This window comes from Eucalyptus grandis, chromosome 10 (genome assembly GCF_016545825.1).
Source record: "Eucalyptus grandis isolate ANBG69807.140 chromosome 10, ASM1654582v1, whole genome shotgun sequence".
In the NCBI taxonomy this organism is placed as follows: Eukaryota; Viridiplantae; Streptophyta; class Magnoliopsida; order Myrtales; family Myrtaceae; genus Eucalyptus; species Eucalyptus grandis.
Genome location: NC_052621.1, coordinates 29771662 through 29792643, shown reverse-complemented (window position 1 = coordinate 29792643; position 20982 = coordinate 29771662). Strand labels below are relative to the sequence as shown.

The 20982-nt window shown below is 42.4% G+C and overlaps 2 protein-coding genes and 1 pseudogene across 2 annotated transcripts; all 3 read right to left on the bottom strand.

Moving 5' to 3' along the window:
- Positions 1–993: 993 nt before the first annotated feature.
- LOC104423947 lies at positions 994–13829 on the bottom strand (annotated as a pseudogene).
- Positions 13830–13862: 33 nt separating this feature from the next.
- Positions 13863–14711, bottom strand: LOC104423946 (protein HYPER-SENSITIVITY-RELATED 4-like). Its single transcript, XM_018863636.2, has 2 exons — positions 14306–14711; positions 13863–14017 (listed from the first exon to the last, which is right to left on the bottom strand). Exons 1-2 carry the CDS (start codon positions 14709–14711, stop codon positions 13863–13865), a joined length of 561 nt encoding a protein of 186 aa, XP_018719181.2.
- Positions 14712–15562: 851 nt separating this feature from the next.
- On the bottom strand, positions 15563–17920 carry LOC104422717 (AAA-ATPase At3g50940). The gene is made up of 3 exons (XM_010035126.3): positions 17153–17920; positions 16381–16805; positions 15563–16271 (listed from the first exon to the last, which is right to left on the bottom strand). Exons 1-3 carry the CDS (start codon positions 17763–17765, stop codon positions 15816–15818), a joined length of 1494 nt encoding a protein of 497 aa, XP_010033428.2. The 5' UTR covers positions 17766–17920; the 3' UTR covers positions 15563–15815.
- Positions 17921–20982: the final 3062 nt, after the last annotated feature.

The following is a 20982-nucleotide window of genomic DNA, read 5'->3' as shown; positions in this document are numbered from 1 at the left end:
CAGACAGCACAGCCTTGGCCACCGCGATGTTGGAGTCGTTTGGAGCAGGGGTCGCCGCTCTTTTCAGTTCAATCTATGGGGGATAGACGGTATATGACCGGAGGAAATCAGGAGATGAAAGTGGCGATGAATAAGAGAATTGGAGATCGACCCGTTATTGTAGAATTTTTTTGGGATGTGAATGGGAGATCAACAATGAACTCTCTACAAATGCATGGATTCCTTGTTGACTGAGCTGGTTCAGAGGCCTGGAGTGTTCCTAGTCCAAGCCTTGGTAGGCTTTCGTTCTTGCCCCGACGGGGCGCCGGTCTTGGCCTTTTCCTTTTGCGGAGTGGCGGCAAATATTCAAATCAGATCGACCGATCCCGTGCATTTATCTTATTCAATGGTCGCATCTCGAAGTAAGTTAGCTCCGTTTTAGGATGATCTACTTAAAGCTCTCTCCTTAAATCCCACTGCACGATGCGAATACGACCGATGCTAGTAGGGAACCTTTCCTAGCTCGTTCTGCTTTTGCGAAACTTGTCATGTTCCTAGGAAAAGAAGCATGTACCCATGAGATGACTCTTGCAACGTATGACTAGGAACCCATCGAGAATTAGGTTGAGTCCAATTGAATTAGAATCCAAGCTCAGACAAATAATGCTTTCAGCCAACCCAAGCATATTCGAGATTCCGTGGAAGGTCCAAACCATGAGAAAACTAGTATGCCACATTATGTGTCCTTGACGTGATATAACTATATAAAGCAAATTATAATATTAGCATGATTTGAATATTCGATCATGAAAAGATCGCATGGTTGACAAGCCATGTAAATCGAGTTCGTCTAAACCATTGACCATCTAATTTTACCATTTGACTCACATAATTAATAATTTGAATGACCATGCAGTGACATCATACAATTACTTTATATTCAATGATCACTTTCTTTATGATGATCTAAATTAAAATCGATCAAAACATACCAACATAGTCGAAATTTATTGGTTATTCTTCAATTATTTTGCACTTATCGCTTTCCTCTTCAGTTCCTCCATTTTCTTCAACCAATTGGCACTGGCAAACTTTCTCCTTTATGACTTCTTCAGTTTCTTTCCTCTTGTGATCAGCGAGGAAGGAAACCAAGTCCTTGAGAGCGAGCTCTGGTTCATCACTCTTCATCAACTACTCTGCTACTTCGGCTGGAGTGACTCTCGCTGCCGTGATCAAACTCTCGATTTGATCGAAGAGCTCGTGGTGATCAATCCCGGTGATCGAACTCTCGATTTGATCGAAGAGCTCGTGGTGATCAATCCCGAGATAATTAGAAGCAAGAAGCCTGAATCCACAGGGGTGCAATAGGACGTGTGAACGTGCACGTCCATGCGCCCTGGGCGCAATAGGGCTGAGTCCAGTTTCTCCTTGTGGTTGGTAGTGAAGATTATGATCCGCTCATCGCCACAGCTCGACCAAAGCCCATCGATGAAGTTGAGGAATCCAGACAACGTCAACTGTTCCATGATACAAAAATTAATATCGAAGTGACAAACAAGATAAATATTAAGAACAAATCATAAGCATAGCATGCAACAAACCGAAGTAAACCTTGTACCAAAAATGAAAGCCAAAAAGAAAAAAATAAAATAAAATTGTACATCTTCTCGTGGATAATCGGTGGACATCATATTCATGCGCGCGGCTCGGGTTTCGGACTTCCTATCTTGCAACTCAATGGTGCAATCGATGTCCTCGACCACCAATATGGAGTGATTCGCGGTGGCAACAAGCAGTTTCCTGAGCTCCGCATTTCTCCGGAGCCCGCTTAGCTCTAGGTCGTATATGTCGAAGTTCAAGTAATTGGCCATCGCCGCAATCAGGCTCGATTTCCCTGTGCCGGGGGTCCGTACAATAAGTACCCTCTCTTCCACGCCTTGCCTACTCTCCTATTGTACTCTTTCCTCCTCACGAACCTCTCGAGATCGTCCATGATTGTCTTCTTGAGCTCTAGGTCCATGGCCAGTGTCCCGAATGTCGCCGGGTGGTCGAGGTTCACGAGAGGCCCACGCATTCGAGAGAGGACCTGTAGAAAAAAAAAATATGTGATGCAGATACAAAATTCAGTTTTCTGATGAAGAAATTGAGAGCAGAATAATAGTAGGTAAGAAGGGGCAAGACTGGTAAGGCTCGGCCTCACCCAACCATGGCAAGGTCGAGCCTCGCTAAATTTGGCGACGGCCGCCTTGCCGGCCACTAGCGAGGTCAACTACCTCACCAAACCTCACCAGCCCTCGCCTCTAGCCGATGTTGACCGGCCAAAGGAAGGAGATGAAGGGGAAAAAAAAAAAAAAAAATTCAAAATTTTAAAAAATATATATCAAAAAATTGCCACATCGGCGTCCATCGGCTGGTATCCACGTCAGTGTCGGTCGGCCAATTTTGGCCAAATGAACTTAATTGGCACAATTGTAAAAAGGTTTAGGACCAAATTGACCCCAAAAAAATTATGACTGAATTGGCATAATTATAATAGATTTATGACTTTTTTTATAATTCTCCCCCGTAACGATAGTGCCATGAAGAAAAGGGTATGAATATCAATAAATACGGGCTAAAACATCAGTTTATCTTACCGTAAGTTTCTCAGTTTTCCCTCGTCTTCACGTTCTTTTAATATTATAATGCAATTAAGTGTTAAAGAGAGGAAAAAAAGAAGAAGTGAAATTTGGCTAAAGAAAATAGATAAAATTGTAGAAAGCAAGAAGTTACCTACCCCACTCTCCACTAAAAAATGCACGACATTCCTTAATTATCTCTACTGTACAACAACCAATTTCATCTTCTTCCTTAAATCTGTGATTTTTTTTTCTTGTGTTATTGAAAGAATTGCAATAGGAACTTTAAGAATATGGCTCAACCTATTATGTACGTCAAGATTCAGCCTGTTGATAAGGGTATGACTGGTTCATTGTCCAGGTGAAATAGTCTCTCCGGAAGAGGTGTCTCCAGGTACAGATGGCTGTGAATCTGTTAGATTCAGTTAATCAAGAATTTGCAGAGGGAGCGGAGATTACATTCTCCACTGATGAATGATGGTTTCTCTCACTCTTCTGGGACTGCTTCTGCCTTCTCCTCTGGACCATAGTGATTGGTTCAGCGCATCCGAGTGCAGCTGATAGTCATCTGTGTCTTTGCCTTCATCCTTCCCCTTCCATAGTCATCTTTTTCTGATTATGTCATACGGTTGCAGTGAACTTTTCGTTCTGTTTGACAATCTAGAGGTGCTACAGGTCCCTCTTTGCCAATATTGATAATGATGGGCGTTCTAATGGGGATGCGCTGTACATACATTTGCACGTGAGATTAGGCATGCGCCAGGAGAATTCATCCACATATAGATGGTAGGCCTAGAATTATCTCTGGATGAACTAATGGATAATGCATGTGAATAGAAGGCATGTGCAAAAGCCGGAGAAATCTTGATGCAAAATTCATTCTGTCATTGGCTTTTCTTGTAGAAAACTATTTACAAAATCACCTCATCGGATATAAATTAGTGGGCATCTTGAATCTTCCATGTATGTTTTTGCTGATTTCTGTGCTGTGGATTAACGATGGCATCAGAATCAAGGCAAGAGTTTTAAGGCACGTTTCTACATGCTACAACAGTACTAATGAACGATAATATACCTTGATCGCCAGAGTGGATTGAGCGCTACGGATTATAACTTAGAAAGCAGTGGAAAGGAGCATATCTTAACTTCAGAAGCTGAGCTTAAAAGATTGAACATGATGTCAAGCATCGCTGCATGTGGTAAGTTCTCTCGATGGCCCTCGCTATCATCGCCGGTTGACTTGCCCCTTGAGCTGGGGAGGCCAGAAAAAGGATTTTCTAGGTACTGATTGAACAGCAGTAGATTCCATCCGAAGAAGAACTGGGAAAGGATTTGAGACTGTGCTGGCGGTGAGGCCAACCACGAGAAGAGATTGCGGTGAGGCCAACCACGAGAAGAGATTAACTCCTGGAACTGCTGCCAACTTCCTGGAGGAGAATGCTACTGTAGACTGGCTGAATGGATCTGAAAATGATTACCTGCATGGAAGGTTCATCCTTTTCGAAGGCGAAACCGTATCATGGGAAGCAGTTCATTCTAGCAGAGGAAATCCTGGGACGAGAAGAAGACATATTCTTCTTGACAATGACAGATTAAGGCATATGAGTTCTGTGCTGTCTCCGTCAGATGCTGCTCTGCTAGGATCCAAGGGGACTGGAAACGGTTGTTGCATAACAGAGGAAGAAAACGAAAGAGGTCCTGTGGGAGATGCAGGGGGAACAAGATACCGCAGTGACAGTGACAGGAAAGTCGACAAAGTGTACGCTGAGGATACAAAACACACTCTCATCCTAGAATACCTCTTAATTTTTTTGAGGAAAGACGAACAATGTAGAATACTTTCTCCCTGACACATTGGTATAAAGGAATCGAATCCTCTTGATTCAATTTCTTATGAAGCTATTGCATCAGAGAGATTCAATAAATTAGGCTAGATGAATTAAGAACTTTCATTTCAATACATTAGCATTCCATGGTTGATACTGAGTAAATTAATTACATTTCCACCAAAAAAAATAATAATTACTTTTTTCGGTGAAATGTCCACGCATCTTATCGTAAATTTTATTTCATGTTAGAATTGAAAAATTACTACATAAAAATCAGCGATTCTCTCAAGTATTGCCTATGTTTAAGATCTATTGGATCTTCAAAACAAGTTGCAATCTCACGGCCGGGGGAACAGCGTTGTCCTCAACCGGGATAACTGGGTCAACCTGTGGTTAAGGACAATGCCCTAAGGCATGTCAACCCAACTGTAGGCATTTAACCTACCCTCCCTCACTCCAGGCATCAGAAGCTACTTTACCTGCCTATCTGGTAGTAGCCAGAACCGAAATCCTGGCATGGTGTCTACTTTCACCAGCATGAGGCTCCATAATTCTCTATCTATTTGTGTCTTCCCGATAGAGAGAAAATAGGAGGACAGCGCGAGGTCTCTCACCCCAGGGCGGTTTTTCCGCTTGTTTCCTCCATGAGCCTTTTAAAGACCTACTTAGGTCCAATTGGCCAAGGTTGATAACAATCAAAGAAAGATATTAAGGCAAGTAAACCAAGTTAAATTGTAATTTCCAATGTTGTCACACATATCATCTTTCTTTATACAAAAAAAAAAAAAAAATCTATAATAATCTAATTAAAATCGATGGACGGCACAATCCTTATCTCTTATCTATTTTTCAGTTAGTTCGTAACCTCTGCTTTCCTTTTCACTCCATCCATTTTTTCGACCAATTGGCACTGACATACTTTCTCCTAAATGACTTCTTAATTATTTTCCCTATTGTGATTAACTAGGAAGGAAACCATGTCCCTGAGAGTGACCTCTTGTTCGTCGCTCTTCAACAACTGCTCCACTACTTCGGCAAGAGCAATTCTAGTTGTCTCGAACAAACTCTCAATATGGTCGAAGAGCTCACAGCTATCGATCCCAAGATAATTAAAAATAAGAAGCTTGAACCCGCACAAGGTGCAATAAGGCATAGGAATGTGCAGGTTCATGCAAACTGGGCGCAACAGGGTTGAGTTCAATTTCTCCATGTGGTTCATCATGAAGACTATGATCCGCTCATTGCCGCAATTTGACCAAAGCCATCGATGAAGTTGAGGAATCTCGACAATGTCACCTCTTCCATGTAAAAAGTTAAAGTTGTAATGACAAACTTAAGTTAAATGTCAAAGACAGATAATATGCACACTACGAAACAATTGAACTAAAGCTTATGCTAAATAAAAAGAAGATCGTACTTGATTTTCTTGCAAAAAAGACGCGTTGACGTAATATCCATGCGTGTCGCTTGGGTTTCTAACATCCTATCTTGCAACATCATGGTGCAACCGATGTCCTTCACCACCACTATGGACTGATTCCAGTGTTGATGCGCAGCCTCCTGAGGTCCGCATTGCTCCGGAGTCCGCTCAGCTCTAATGGTATATGTCGAGTTTCAAGTGATTGGCCATCCTCGCGACCAGGCTTGATTTCCCTGTGCCGAAGTCCGCACAATAAGACCCTCTTTTCCACACCTTGCCGACTCTCTTGTGGTGCTCCTTCCTTGTCATAAACCTCTCGAGATTGTCGATGAGCATCTTCCCCGAGCTCCAGTCCATGGCCGAGTCTCGAATGTCGCCAAGTGGTCGAGATTCACCGGGGCCCACACACCTAAGAAAGGACATGCGGAGGGAAAAATTTGTGATGGAGATTCAACATTCAGTTTTCTGTTGAAGAAAGTGAGAGCAGAATTTTAGGAGATAAGAAGGTCCAAGACCGGTTCTAGTGGATGTTGACCTTGATGTTTTCTGGGATACTGCGTATGAACATTACTGTAGCAAACCACCGGCTGTGGTGGCTCTGCTAGGTAGGCTCCTGCCTTTGAAGGGAAAGGTCAGGTGTTCGAAACCCCTGCAACGCAAGTTGTAGGGAGGCTGGCAGACCATTAGGTGTATTACGTGTGACGTCCTGGTGGTGGGTCATGGGCTAGCGTCACCTGGGGGTTTACGTGGCGGCTGTCGGCCAAAGCGGTTCCTCTGGCACAAAAAAAAAAAAAAACATTACTGTAGCAAGTACCTATTTTTCGACCTGAATAAAGATATCAGAACTGCCAAAACTTTCGTATAGTGTTCAATTAAGTATCAAAAACATTTCACTTACTTAAATGTCACAAATTTGAAAAAATTGATCACTTGAGTACTAATTCCAATTTGCCTCATGGACACCAGCCATCCAACGTGACGATAAAAGTTGTCTAACATGGCTTCACTGGTATGATGTGGACAATTTTTTTATATTTTCAATATTTTTAATTTTTAATTTTTAATTTTTGCTTCCTTTTTTTAGGGCCAATGAGGGTCACCTATGACCCTCACCAACAATGAACCCCTCACCCTCAGCCATGAAGTCCTTGCGCGAGGCCATTGAGGCCTCGCTGGCTACTGGCGAGGCCACAAGGGCCCTTGCTAGCTCTAGGCAGTCGCAAGCAACATCACCTTACCTAGGATCAATGAGATCACGATGTCCTCGCCTAGGGCCCTCACGACCAGATCTTGGAGAGGGCCACTTCACCCTCACCGCAAAGGCCCTAGGCAAGGGTGTCACAAACTCACTGACTATAGGTGACGCCACCCAAAGCTTGCGAGGGCATCGCGACCTTGCCGGCTACGAGTGAGGCCTTGATGACCTTGCCCAGGGCCTTTGCAACCGAGGGTGAGGGTTTTGCAGTTGACGAGAGTTATCGGTGACCCTCACCAACCCTAAAGGAAAAAAGCCAAAAAAAAAACAAAAAGCAAAATCAAAATAAAATCAAAAAAGTCCAAGTAGGATGATTTGTTGGAATTAGCATTTAAGTGTTCAATTTTACTCTGATGTGATACTCAATTGAGCGAAAAAAAAAAAAGTTTTGGTACTAAAGTGAGTATTGTACAAAAGTTCTAGTACTCCTAGTGTTCTTCTGTCTTTTTTGGCCAATCTGACTTAATTGAAAACTTTTGTAAATTTAGTATTTTACTCCTTTCCACACTTCTAATAGTAGAACTGAAAGTAGTTACTGATGGTTTCGTTGATTCCAACTTAATGTTCGACCATAATTACTGCCATAGCCGCGGTCGAAGATCGCAGTGTATAGCTTCAATGCCTTGTTCTCCTGCCTTATGGACTTGGCCTCACTGACGAGGAAAGGCAGGTAGGACTTGCGGACGACCTCCTCATGTTTCTTGTGAAAAGTGAGCTACTGAACTTCCTGCGGCGGCGGCGAGTTCAGGCCTCGGTTGCCCGTCTCAACGCAAAAACCCACTTGAGTTTGATCCCACAAAACGTATCCACCGGCATTTGATTTCGGTCCATAGCCAGAGTTAAGCCGTCCTCCTTCGCGGGCTTGGTCATTGGGACTCACCTCATCGGAAGGAATTGCTTGGCAGGCAAGAACACCCGGGCTGCCTGGAAGAGCTCGTTTGGGTTAATCACATCATACTCGTCGATGACGATCGTCATTTTGTTGGAGAAGCAAGAGAGCAAGCTGCGGATCCCGGAGAAGAGGAAGCCCTGAGTTCGCGGGGGAGGAATGGTTGAACCACCGACTGCACCATCATACATAATATAATTGAATTGTCAAAACAAAAATTTGATTCTTCTTACGAATTTGATATTGTAAATCCGCACCATCGCAGTGGCCGTGACGGACGCCACAGCAGATGGTGCTGCCTTGGCCACCGCAACAGGGCTACTGAAGTAGTCTGGAGCTGGGGTCGCCGTTCTTTTTCCAGTCCAATCTCTCCGGTATAGACGGCACTCGACCGGAGGGAATCGAGAGATGAAATTGGCGATGAATATGAGAACGGGAGATCGATATCTTGCTGTGCAGTTCTAGAGGGTGAAGGGGAGACCAGATGATAAGGCAAAGGCCACTTGTCCACGGCACATTCCGATTCAATTTTAGTTTAATTCGGCAGTATATAAACTTGTTTACTGATTGGCTAGAGCAATTAAAGTTGAGTTTAACTGACAAGAAAAGTTATGGGGTTCCAAACGCGGTATCGATTTTGTCAATCACGTACATCTTGAATATTTTTATTTATCGATTCCCCCATGACTCGCGCTGCACCGATGCGAATAGGACCGGCGTTAGTTGGACACTTTTCTCTGCTTTTGCAAAAGCCAGTTGTGTCATAGGGGCAATCCATAAGACTACGTTTGACAGTCACGATAAAATTTGGAATAGGATATGATTTATCCTGTCCTATATTTGGTGCTCACTCAGAATAGGATAAAGTCGAATATAAGGGGGATATAGGCATGATAAAATTATTTCATGGAAGAGGTGTGATAAATGTGGATATAATTTATAATATCCATAATAGAAAAGAAATTTTCTCGAATAACAAACCTATTAAATTAACAAAATTAAAATTATATTTCAATATAAATAATAATTTGAATTCTAATTTAAGAAATTAAAAATGAAAAAAATAGAAATTTATTTTAAATTAATCTTATTTAAATTTATGTATTCAACTTTAATTCTATCTTATAATAAACATTCAATCTATAAATTAAATATCTAAATTTATTATATATTTTAGGTATTTTTGTATTTTAGGTATGTTAGTATAGTTTACTATTTGATCAAATTTATTAAATAATGATGAAAGGGAAAAAAAGAAATAATAAAGAAAATAAATTAAAAAAGAGGAAAAATAAATTAAAAATAAATTAAAGAATAATGTTACAAGAGATTTTCACCATCTTTGTTTATGAACATTTAGATTCATTTATAATGATATGCCATTTACATAAATAAATAAATAAAATGTACATGATATGATGTGAATATATCCAACTTTAATACTACGATTTACCAAACAATGGACTGGATATAAAAATATCTTAGGATTTCATATCTTATCCAATCCATTCATATCCTAATAGAAATATGACCAACCAAACGCAGCCTAAATGATTACATCAGACATAAATCTCATCCGATTACCCAAGTGATGACCTCATATGTCCTTACCCCTTCTTAATTAGAATCCGGCTCATTGAAAGGTATCACTAAGTGAATCGACAAATATTGTGAAAGGTCTTTAGTTGATTTTGGTTAGAAAAGTAAAATGACAGTATCTAGAGTTATGGAAATTGGTGGCAATTTCTACCGATTATGTAAGATAAAGATTTATTTGCAAAAAAAAAACTTGAGTTCGTTGATTGACGGAGATCCCTTACAAGAGTATAATGTGGGTATTTATAGCTCATTGTTGACAATATAGAACAATACCTTTTCAATTCATAGAAATCCTATTAGCGATTATGAGAATTTACTCCATGCAACACTTATTTATAAGAATTTATTCGGCAATGCTTATATGCAAGAAACAAAAATCCTAAGTTAGTGGCAATAGATATAATTACCCAATAGTTATATTTATGTTGATTGATCATTGCTTATGACTTTGTCCATCCATTTCTCAAGTCTAGATGAGAGCTCCTATCGATAACTTTCATGTTGTGTGTGGTCAAAAAGTTCACTAGCGTGTTTTTTATTCTTCAAGTTTGTCGATCGTTTTGATATAGTGTCTCCATCAACTGAGTTTATCATTTGTCAATAATAATTAAAAGTTTGGTCATTTTTTGATGTCAACATTTATAAAGAATTGAATGATTCATCAACCATTCGATTTTTCAAATTAAATAATCAACGGTCATCAATTATTCATCAAATTTGATTTTTCCCTACTTAATTGAACTATTGAAAATAACAAAATCAATAGTGTTAATCAATAGTGTTATGGTATGGTGTCACTTGCAATATTTTTGTTTTTACTAAATCTTCTTTATTTGGAATTACACGGTTTTCGGTTAATTTCGTTAGGCCATCTTTCAAAAGGTAGTCAAAAATTTCGTTCAATTTATTAATGTTGGACGATTTAACTCAAGTGCGTTAAGCACTAGTCATTATTTTTTCTTTTATTTTGGCAGGGTTTAAAGATCGAGGCTTGTCGAAAACCATTTTTGCCATATTTATTTCAATGTTTCTATTTGGGTCATATTCATACTCCAACTCACAATTTACATTAAAATTATGTTTTGTGTAAAGCATTCATATGGCCCTTCTATGTGTTTCTTCTAAAAGTAGCTCAAGTGGTTAGTTCAATTCGGAAAGTTTATTTTTGCTGCTTGTTCTTCTATCATTGCGACCAAATTACTTTACCGAATGAGCAATGGGTTCTTCCATTGGAAATATGCATGTTGTCGCCCACATGCTCGATGAAATGTCCATCTGAATTCCCCCTTCTGATTTTCCCATTAGTTGTACAGGAATCTTCAGCGATGGTGACTTGAATAATTGGTTCGGCCAGTTAAATCACAGCTAGTTTGTAAAGGGTTTATTCGGTATTAGCTTACACTTGTCGTGAGCGTGAGGAAGAGAAAAGTTATAGCCAATCATCGGCTGTTGTGGCGTGTGCTCACCTATTAACGAAGGGTACAAGGTGAGCAGCCAGTCGATAGGCTTGAGCAGTGCTTTTGAAGCCACCCTACCTCACCTCAGGTTTAAGGAGCTGTTATACTCTCCTACTCAACGGTAGCTTGAACTGAGATATACGAACGTGGTGTCTATCTCCACCACCGATAGGTCCCTTGATTCCCAGTCAGGCTTTTCTTTTAGAATGAGTGAGAGTATGAGAGGTGACATTGTAGAGTCTCCTACTACAAAATGAATTTCCCACTTGTTTCTTTGTCCTTGAGACTTTTAAGGACCTACTCAAGTCCAATAATTCCTTCTTCGTGACTTGGAGAAAATCTTACTAATCAGCTACTGGGTTCAGGAGTTTAATATGCCCATAAAGACGAGTTGCATTAGAGCAAGATATAAGGATGTGAACCCCTTCTTCAATTCACTTTCTATGGGCCTAGTTGCGTATGGTCATTTAAAATTTTACAAATTACTAGAAATGACTTCAAAAGCCAAACCTGTTTCATGATTTATGGATGGCCTAGGCCAGACTTTCACCACCATTTTAACACTATCATCTATAACTGAACTCCGAGCTCCCTCACTAACTTAACGAGTCGGTCCATGAAGACACCTATTCTTTAAAGACCACAATTTAAGGGAAAAAAATTGCTAAAGTAGATCTCGACTCATATTGAACATGGGTTGCCAAATTTGCATTTTAGGGTCCGACTTTTTTCGATCCGATTCGAACCGACCTAACTCGTCAACATGACAAGTCTAGTTGTCATATATCATCATGTTGAAAACAAAGAACTTTTTAATAATCTGAATAAAATCAATGGAAACATATCATTACAGTCAATATGTATTATTTATTTTTCTATCGGCTCGTCCTTGCTGCTTTCTTCTTCGCTCCCTTCAATTTCTACAATCAATTGAGACCGGTGAACTTTCTCCTTGATGACTTCTTCATTTTCTTTCCTCTTGTGATTAGTGAGGAAGGAAATCATGTCCCTGAGAGCAACCTTCAATTTGTGGCATTTCATCAATTGCTTCGCTAGGGGTGATCGGTTCCCGGTTCGGTCCGATTCCACCTTGGAACCGGGAACCGGATTGGGAGCATCGGTTCCCAAAATTGCGAACCGTGGACCAGACCATTTGGTCCTAGGACCGGGAACCGGACTAGACCATCGGTTCCGGTCCGGTCCAACAAAATCGGCTCTATCTTTTGCACTAAAGAGTGACCACGCTCTGGACTGATCAATCCAATTTGGTTCTCGGGCAATTCAACAAAACTAATCACACATGTTCCCACGTGCAAAATATTCAAATGTGATTCACACTTCGTGTGTTTCACACTTAACTTTAACCATGAAAGCCGTGAATAATTTGGCTAAAAGTTATGCATGGCTTAGATTTTATAGACAATCTCTGCTCTTTAAATGTTTAGTCAATGTGGGACTGTTGGAGGCTTGAAGTGCCTTGTGGATCTCTTGGAACCTTAGTCCCACATCAAGTAGAAGATGAAACTGATAGAAAATGAGAAAGAAAATTGACAAAAACTGAGAAGGAATTGGAGGAATTTTCTGTATTGTGTATTGCTGTGTTTGTACATGTATTACACACCTATTAATAATACAAGAAAAGAGTACGATAGGAAAGAATATACAAAATATGTTGTTTCCTATACTACTGTCCTAATATCCAATCTCATGGATTCATAGAATCAATTAACCGTATTTAGATAATTGGAATAAAAAAAACAAATCATATTTCCAACAAAAACTAACAAGGATATTTTTCTATAAATAAAAGAGTAATAAAAATAGTTTTAATGGTCTCTTGGCCACATAAGATGATGCTACCTCAAATTGCAATTTTAGTTGCAATAAGTTATCATGTTTATATATTTTATTAATTCTATGTATATAAATTATATAAAAAAATTTGTTTCGGTCCGGTCGGTCGGTTCGGTCCGGTTCCCACCTTAGAACCGGGAACCGGACCGACCGGCCACCGGTTCCAAGATTAGGAACCGGGAACCGGACCGCCGACCGTGGGAACCGTCCGAAACCGGCCGGTTCGGTCCGTCCCAGCCGGTTCTCGGTTCGGGCAGTTCCGTTGCACACCCCTATGCTTCGCTACTTCAACCAGAGTGACTCTAGCCGTCACGATTGCACTCTTGATCTGGTCAAAGAGCTTGTGATGATCGATCTCGAGATAATTAGAAGCAAGAAGCTTGAACCCGCAAGGAGTGCAATAGGAAATGGGAACATGCAAATCCATGCGCCCCGGGTGCAATAGAGTTGGGTCTAGTTTCTCAATGTGGTTTGTCGTGAAGACTATGATTCGCCTATTGCCATAGCTTGACCAAAGCTCATCGATGAAGTTGAGAAATCCAGACAACATCACATATTCCATCAGTAAAAAAATCTATTGTCGTAGGTACAAACATGAGTTAAACGTCAAGTACAAATCGTATTCATAGTATGCAGCAATTGAACTACACCTCATACTTAAAAAGAAAGCAAAAAAGAAGAAATTGTACTTAATATTTTCGCTGATAACCGATTAACATCGAATTTATGCTGGCGGCGCGTGTTTCTGAATTCCTATCTTGCAACTGAATGGTGCAATCGTTGTCCTCGACCACCAATATGGATTGATTCGCAGTGGCGACGAGCAATCTCCTGAGGTCCGCATTGCCCCAGAGCTCACTCAGTTCTAGGTCGTATATGTCGAAGTTTAAGTAATTGGCCATCGCGGCGACCAAGCTCGATTTCCGCATTCCAGGGGGTCCGTACAATAAGTATCCTCTTTTCTACGCCTTGCCAACTCTCCTGTAGTACTCCTTCCTCCTCACGAACCTATCGAGATCGTCAAGGATCTTCTTCTTGAGCTCTAGGTCCATGGCCAATGTCTGGAATGTTGCTGGGTGGTCGAGGTTCACCGAGGACCACGCGCCCGGGCCCGAACCTTTAGAGGAAACAAATTGTGATGGAGATACAAAATTCGGTCTCCTGCTGAAGAAATTGAGCGCATAATCATAGATAAGAAGGTGCGAGCTGGTTCGAGTGAATTTTGATCTTAATGTGCTTTAGGATTTTACTGATTAACTTTTATGTAGCTAGTACTTATTTTTGGCCGGACTTTATATGATACTTCCGACTTAGTCCGATTGAACGAAGTTTTTGTGAATTTAGCATCACAGCTTTTCACTCCTAAATTCTAATAGTAGAATTGAACATAGTTAAAGATAATTGCCGTCGGAGCCCGGAGTGCATAGCTTCAGCGTCTTCTTCCCCTGCTTTATGGACTTGGCCTTGTCGATGAGGAAAGACACATAGGATTTGACCACGATCTCCCTGTGTTTCTTGTGAAATCTAAGCTCGAAGTACTGAACTTCGTGCTGAACCGTGGAGCCTTGATGGACTTGGTGGCCCAAGTCGACCTGTCTCGACACGAAAATCCACTTGAGTTTGACCCCGTGAAACGTATCCACCAGCATTTGATTCCGGTCCATAGCCAGAGTGAAGTGGTTCTCCTTCGGGGACTTGGTCAGTCGCACGCGCTGCATCGAAAGGGATTGCTTGGTGGCCAGGAGAATCTGGGCCGTCCCGAAGAGGTCGTTTTGTCCGTACCCATCGTACTGTTCGATGACCATGGTCATTTCGTTGCAGAAGCGAGACAAGAAGCCATGGATCTTAGAGAAGAGGAAGCCCTGGAACTCGGGAGGGACGAAGGTCGAACCACCGACTGCACCACCATCACGGAGGCCGCGGCAGACAGCACAGCCTTGGCCACCGCGATGTTGGAGTCGTTCGGAGCAGGGGTCGCCGCTCTTTTCAGTTCAATCTATGGGGGACAGACGGTATATGACCGGAGGAAATCAGGAGATGAAAGTGGCGATGAATAAGAGAATTGGAGATCGACCCGTTATTGTAGAATTTTTTGGGATGTGAATGGGAGATCAACAATGAACTCTCTACAAATGCATGGATTCCTTGTTGACTGAGCTGGTTCAGAGGCCTGGAGTGTTCCTAGTCCAAGCCTTGGTAGGCTTTCGTTCTTGCCCCGACGGGGCGCCGGTCTTGGCCTTTTCCTTTTGCGGAGTGGCGGCAAATATTCAAATCAGATCGACCGATCCCGTGCATTTATCTTATTCAATGGTCGCATCTCGAAGTAAGTTAGCTCCGTTTTAGGATGATCTACTTAAAGCTCTCTCCTTAAATCCCACTGCACGATGCGAATACGACCGATGCTAGTAGGGAACCTTTCCTAGCTCGTTCTGCTTTTGCGAAACTTGTCATGTTCCTAGGAAAAGAAGCATGTACCCATGAGATGACTCTTGCAACGGATGACTAGGAACCCATCGAGAATTAGGTTGAGTCCAATTGCATTAGAATCCAAGCTCAGACAAATAATGCTTTCAGCCAACCCAAGCATATTCGAGATTCCGTGGAAGGTCCAAACCATGAGAAAACTAGTATGCCACATTATGTGTCCTTGACGTGATATAACTATATAAAGCAAATTATAATATTAGCATGATTTGAATATTCGATCATGAAAAGATCGCATGGTTGACAAGCCATGTAAATCGAGTTCGTCTAAACCATTGACCATCTAATTTTACCATTTGACTCACATAATTAATCATTTGGATGACCATGCAGTGACTTCATACAATTACTTTATATTCAATGATCACTTTCTTTATGATAATCTAAATTAAAATCGATCAAAACATATCAACATAGTCGATATGTATTGGTTATTCTTCAATTATTTCGCACTTATCGCTTTCCTCTTCAGTTCCTCCATTTTCTTCAACCAACTGGCACTGGCAAACTTTCTCCTTTATGACTTCTTCAGTTTCTTTCCTCTTGTGATCAGCGAGGAAGGAAACCAAGTCCTTGAGAGCGACCTCTGGTTCATCGCTCTTCATCAACTGCTCTGCTACTTCGGCTGGAGTGACTCTTGCTGCCGTGATCGAACTCTCGATTTGATCAAAGAGCTCGTGGTGATCAATCCCGAGATAATTAGAAGCAAGAAGCTTGAATCCACAGGGGGTGCAATAGGACATGTGAACATGCACATCCATGTGCCCTGGGCGCAATAGGGCTGAGTCTAGTTTCTCCTTGTGGTTGGTAGTGAAGATTATGATCCGCTCATCACCACAGCTCGACCAAAGCCCATCAATGAAGTTGAGGAATCCAGACAGCGTCAGCTGTTCCATGATACAAAAATTAATATCGTAGCAAATCACATGCATAGCATGCAACTGGAGTTAACCTTGTACCAAAAATGAAAGCCAAAAAGAAAAAAAAAAATTGTACATCTTCTCGTGGATAGTCAGTGGACATCATATTCATGCGCGCGGCTCGGGTTTCGGATTTCCTCTCTTGCAACTCAATGGTGCAATCGATGTCCTCGACCACCAATATGGAGTGATTCGCGGTGGCAACAAGCAGTCTCCTGAGCTCCGCATTGCTCCGGAGCCCGCTCAGCTCTAGATCGTATATGTCGAAGTTCAAGTAATTGGCCATCGCCGCAATCAAGCTTGATTTCCCTGTGCCGGGGGGTCCATACAATAAGTACCCTCTCTTCCACGCCTTGCCTACTCTCCTATAGTACTCTTTCCTCCTCACGAACCTCTCGAGATCGTCCATGATTGTCTTCTTGAGCTCTAGGTCCATGGCCAGTGTCCCGAATGTCGCCGGGTGGTCGAGGTTCACCGAGGCCCACGCATCTGAGAGAGGACCTGTAGAGGAAAGAAAATATGTGATGCAGATGCAAAATTCAGTTTTCTGATGAAGAAATTGAGAGCAGAATAATAGTAGGTAAGAAGGGGCAAGACTGGTTCTGGTAAATTTTGACCTTAATGTTCTTTAGGCTGTCGCATATGAACTTTTCTGTAGCAAATGGTTATTTTTGGCAAGGCCATTTAATTGCATAATTACAATGTCTATGGTACTTCTGACTTGTCCATTTGAATAAAAACGTAATGTCAATTTGGTATATTTACTTCTTCCCACTTTTCTAACGGCAGAATTAAACATCTTTACGGATAATTTCGTCAATTCGAACTTTATGTTCAACGATACTTACCGCCGTAGACACGGTCGAAGCTCGGAGTGTGTAGCTTCAGCGTCTTCTTCCCCTGCTTCATGGACTTGGCCTCGCTGACGACGAAAGGCAGGTAGGAATTGAGCACGATCTCCTTGTGTTTCTTCTGAAAAGTGAGCTCGAAGTACTGAACTTCGTACTGAACCGTCGAGTTCCGGCCATGATGAACTCGGTGGCCCGAGTCGAGCTGTCTTGACGCGGACACCCACTTGAGTTCAACCCCTTGAAACGTATCCACCAGCGCTTGATTTCGGTCCATGGCCACGGTGAAGTGGTTCTCCTTGGTAGGCTTGGACACTCGGATGCGTGTCGTCGAAGGGGATTGCTTGGCAGCCAGGAAAACCTGAGCTGAATCAAAGAGCTCATTTTGGACGAACCCGTCGTACTCGTCGACAACCATGGTCATTTCATTGGAGAAACGGGAGAAGAAGCCGCGGATCCTGGAGAAGAGGAGGCCCTGGAGCTCATGGGGGACGATTGTGTGAACCATGGACTGCACCACCATGGCCGTGGCTGTCACGGAGGCCGCAGCAGACAGCACTGCCTTGGCCACCGCGACGGCGTTCTTGAAGTCGGACGGAGCAGGGGTCGTCATCTAAGCAGCTCGGCAGTAGACAGTAATCGGCCGGAGAAACCCGCGAGATGGAATCGCTGATTGTACGAAACCTTTTGGGGTGAATGAGAGAGCAAGGAAGCGAGGGTTGGATCTCTGGAGTTTATAGAGTGAGCTTAGTAACAGTTTTTCTTTTTGTGGAGTAAAAATCTCTATGTTTAAGTTTGACAAAGCGACGCCGAAGTACAAATTACTTGGAAATTGGGGCGTTGCCTTCTTGACCGAGCTGGTTCATGAACCCGTTCAAAGTCAAAGTCTTCGCAAAGACTTTGACTTTGCCCTTTCGAATGCCGTGATATTTCGTCCTTCTTGCACCTTCCTTTACACTTTCCTCGTCTCCTTTTTCTTTTCAGAGTGGTGACAAATGTCAAAGCAACATCAACGGGGCGCATTGAACATAGGTTTATCTCGATTGCATTTGTATAAAGAGCATATGCACCAATACCGTGAAATGTTTAATTTAATGGTTGTGTTTCGATGTAAGGCGAAACCACATGTATATCGCACGTTCTTGTTTTGACATATTTTGAATGTCTCAACGTTGGGGACGTTCATTTGCATATAACTTTTGAGTCGGAATATTTTTTAACTAGTGGGATCCTTATGAGGCATCGATTTCATAAATTTGGTAATATTTAGAATGACCTATCTCTAATGACGGTTTTGCCCTTAATTCTCGCGGTAATCTTTGAATATCCGTGGAGATCTGGGAGTAATCATCACGCTCTGCATTACGTGTAGAAGTTGGAGGAGTGTTTGACTTGTAGACCTTTTTTTTTTTTTTTTGGTCGAAGACTTCTAGATTTTGATCCGAGCTCTATTTATTTTAGAAATGATTCTTTTGTCTAGTTAGGAAGTGGGAACCTTTTCTTTAGTGCGTTTTGCTTTCGCAAAGATTGTTCGTGTTCTTTAAAAGAAACCCTAGAAAAATTTAAGCAAATAATAACCTCATCCGTCCTTATCGCTAGTCAACTGAATTAGGACCACTGTACGCGCTCGCTTTCTCAAGGCCATCCCGGAGCGCCGCATGTCTCGAGTAATTAATCGGTATATGTTTGAGGGGGTGGGACACAGATCATGCAAACCGAGTTCATGGTAGACCTGTTAAATGGGTGGGTCGGGTTAGGTTTGGGTCAAGTTATAAATGGTCTGACCCAAATCGACCAATTTAACCTATTTATGACTCATTTATTATAGTGCAAATTTTTTAACCCATACCTGACCCGAACCATACCCAACTCATATCCGACCCATTTAACAAAACCTAAAAAAACTTATATATATTTTAAAATGGTATTAATAACGTGATTTTATACAATACAAATTTAATGGATAATTTTTATAATTTTAAAATAATTATTTTTATTTTTATTTTTAAAAATTAAATTTTTAATTCTTTTTTTTTTTTATTTTTTATTTTTTTCTTCTTCCTCTTCTTTGGCCGACCGCCCGCCACGATCTTGTGGCGAGCTCGAGCTCGCCCCCGCCCAATGCGGCGAGTTCGCTTCTCGCCCGGATCGGCGAGGCTCGAGCCTCGCCGACACCCGACACCTCACCAATCCGGCGAGCTCGAGCTTGCCCGACGCTAGCGAGCTTGAGGCTTGCTTGGCCGGTCATCGTGCCGGCGACCGGAGGAAGAAGAAAGAAAAAATCAAAAATAATTATAATTTCGGTTTTTATAAATAAAAAAAAATTGTAAAGAGAAGAGAGAGAGATAGTGAGTTTTGAGTGAAAATAAATGGGTTGATAAATGGGTTATAAACGGGTCGGAGAGTTAACCCATTTAAAACCCATATATCTTAGTCTTGATCCATTAAAACCCATTACGGGTACTTTATGAAATAAAGCTTGACCCATTAATAACCCATTTAACCATAAATGGGTCCATAAATGGATTGCACAACCCATTTAACACCTCTAGTTCATGGTTGATCATGTGGAATTTATCACATGACCCATTTAATTAATGATGCGAGTGGCATTTATCGCGTGGTACATAGATTATGCAGGCTTATCATGAGAGACTTATTATATGACCCGCATAATTAATGATTCAAATCATATCATCCCACTTGATTTGTGGATCATATAATAATAATAATAATAATAATAATAATAATAATAATAATAAAAAGATCATATAGTAATTTCTCATCGATCATTTTTATGCTGAAATCCTCAATAATCACTATCTTAATAGTTGGTTCACTTCCCGATGTATCCTCGTCAAGTTGTATAATTACTGTACAAAATGAGATTTCATGTACAAGATAAGTACGAAAGAGATACTGCGGTAATTCCTTGTGTTGTGTCCAAAAACAATGTAATGGAAAAGAAGAGGTGAGGACACCTGGAGTGCCATAACTTGGCACGCCGGGACACTTAAGTGCCATAACTTTAAAATGGTACACTTAAGTGCCATCATCGGAGTAAAATGGGACACTTAAGTGCCACTGCGGCGAAAATCCGGCCAAATGGCTGACGTGGCAATTTTCCGGCGAGTTTAGTCCAAAACGGCGTTGTTTGCACGCCGACGTGGCGAGAAACGCAAAAACGACGCCGTTTCGTGCCTACGTGTAAATAATAATATAAAAATTAATTAAATTATAAAGTATTCAAAAAATTTAAAAAATTAAGAAAAATTTAAAATTTTTAAAAAATTAAGAAAATTAAAAATTAAAAAAAAAAAAGGGTGGGGGAGGTCGAACGAGCGGGCGAGGGCTGAGCCCTCGTTGCCACCGCCTCCCGCCGTCGCCGGAAGGGCCGGGGCGACGGAGGGGGGAGGGTCGGCGGGGTCGCGGTCCCGGCCGACCGACGGCGAGGGCCGCGAGCCCTCGCCGGCGCGGCGAGGGCTGCGAGCCCTCGCCGAAGCGCGGCGGGCCGTGACCCTCGCCCTAGATCCGGGCGCGGGCTCGCGGGCCCTCGCCGACCCTCCCCACTCCGTCGCCGGCCCTTCCCCGGCGGCGGGAGGTGGCAGGGCCCGCGAGCCCTCGCCGGATGCAGGCGAGGGCCGCGACCCTCGCCCTAGATCTGGGCGCGGGCCGCGACCCTTGCCCAAATCCGGCGAGGGTCGCGGGCCCTCGCCGCCTCCCCGCCGCCGCCGAGAAGGGCCGGCGACGGAGGGGGAGGGTCGGCCGGGGTCGCCGGGCCCGGCGGGGTCGGCCGGTCGGCCGGCGCGAGGGCCGCGAGCCCTCGCCCG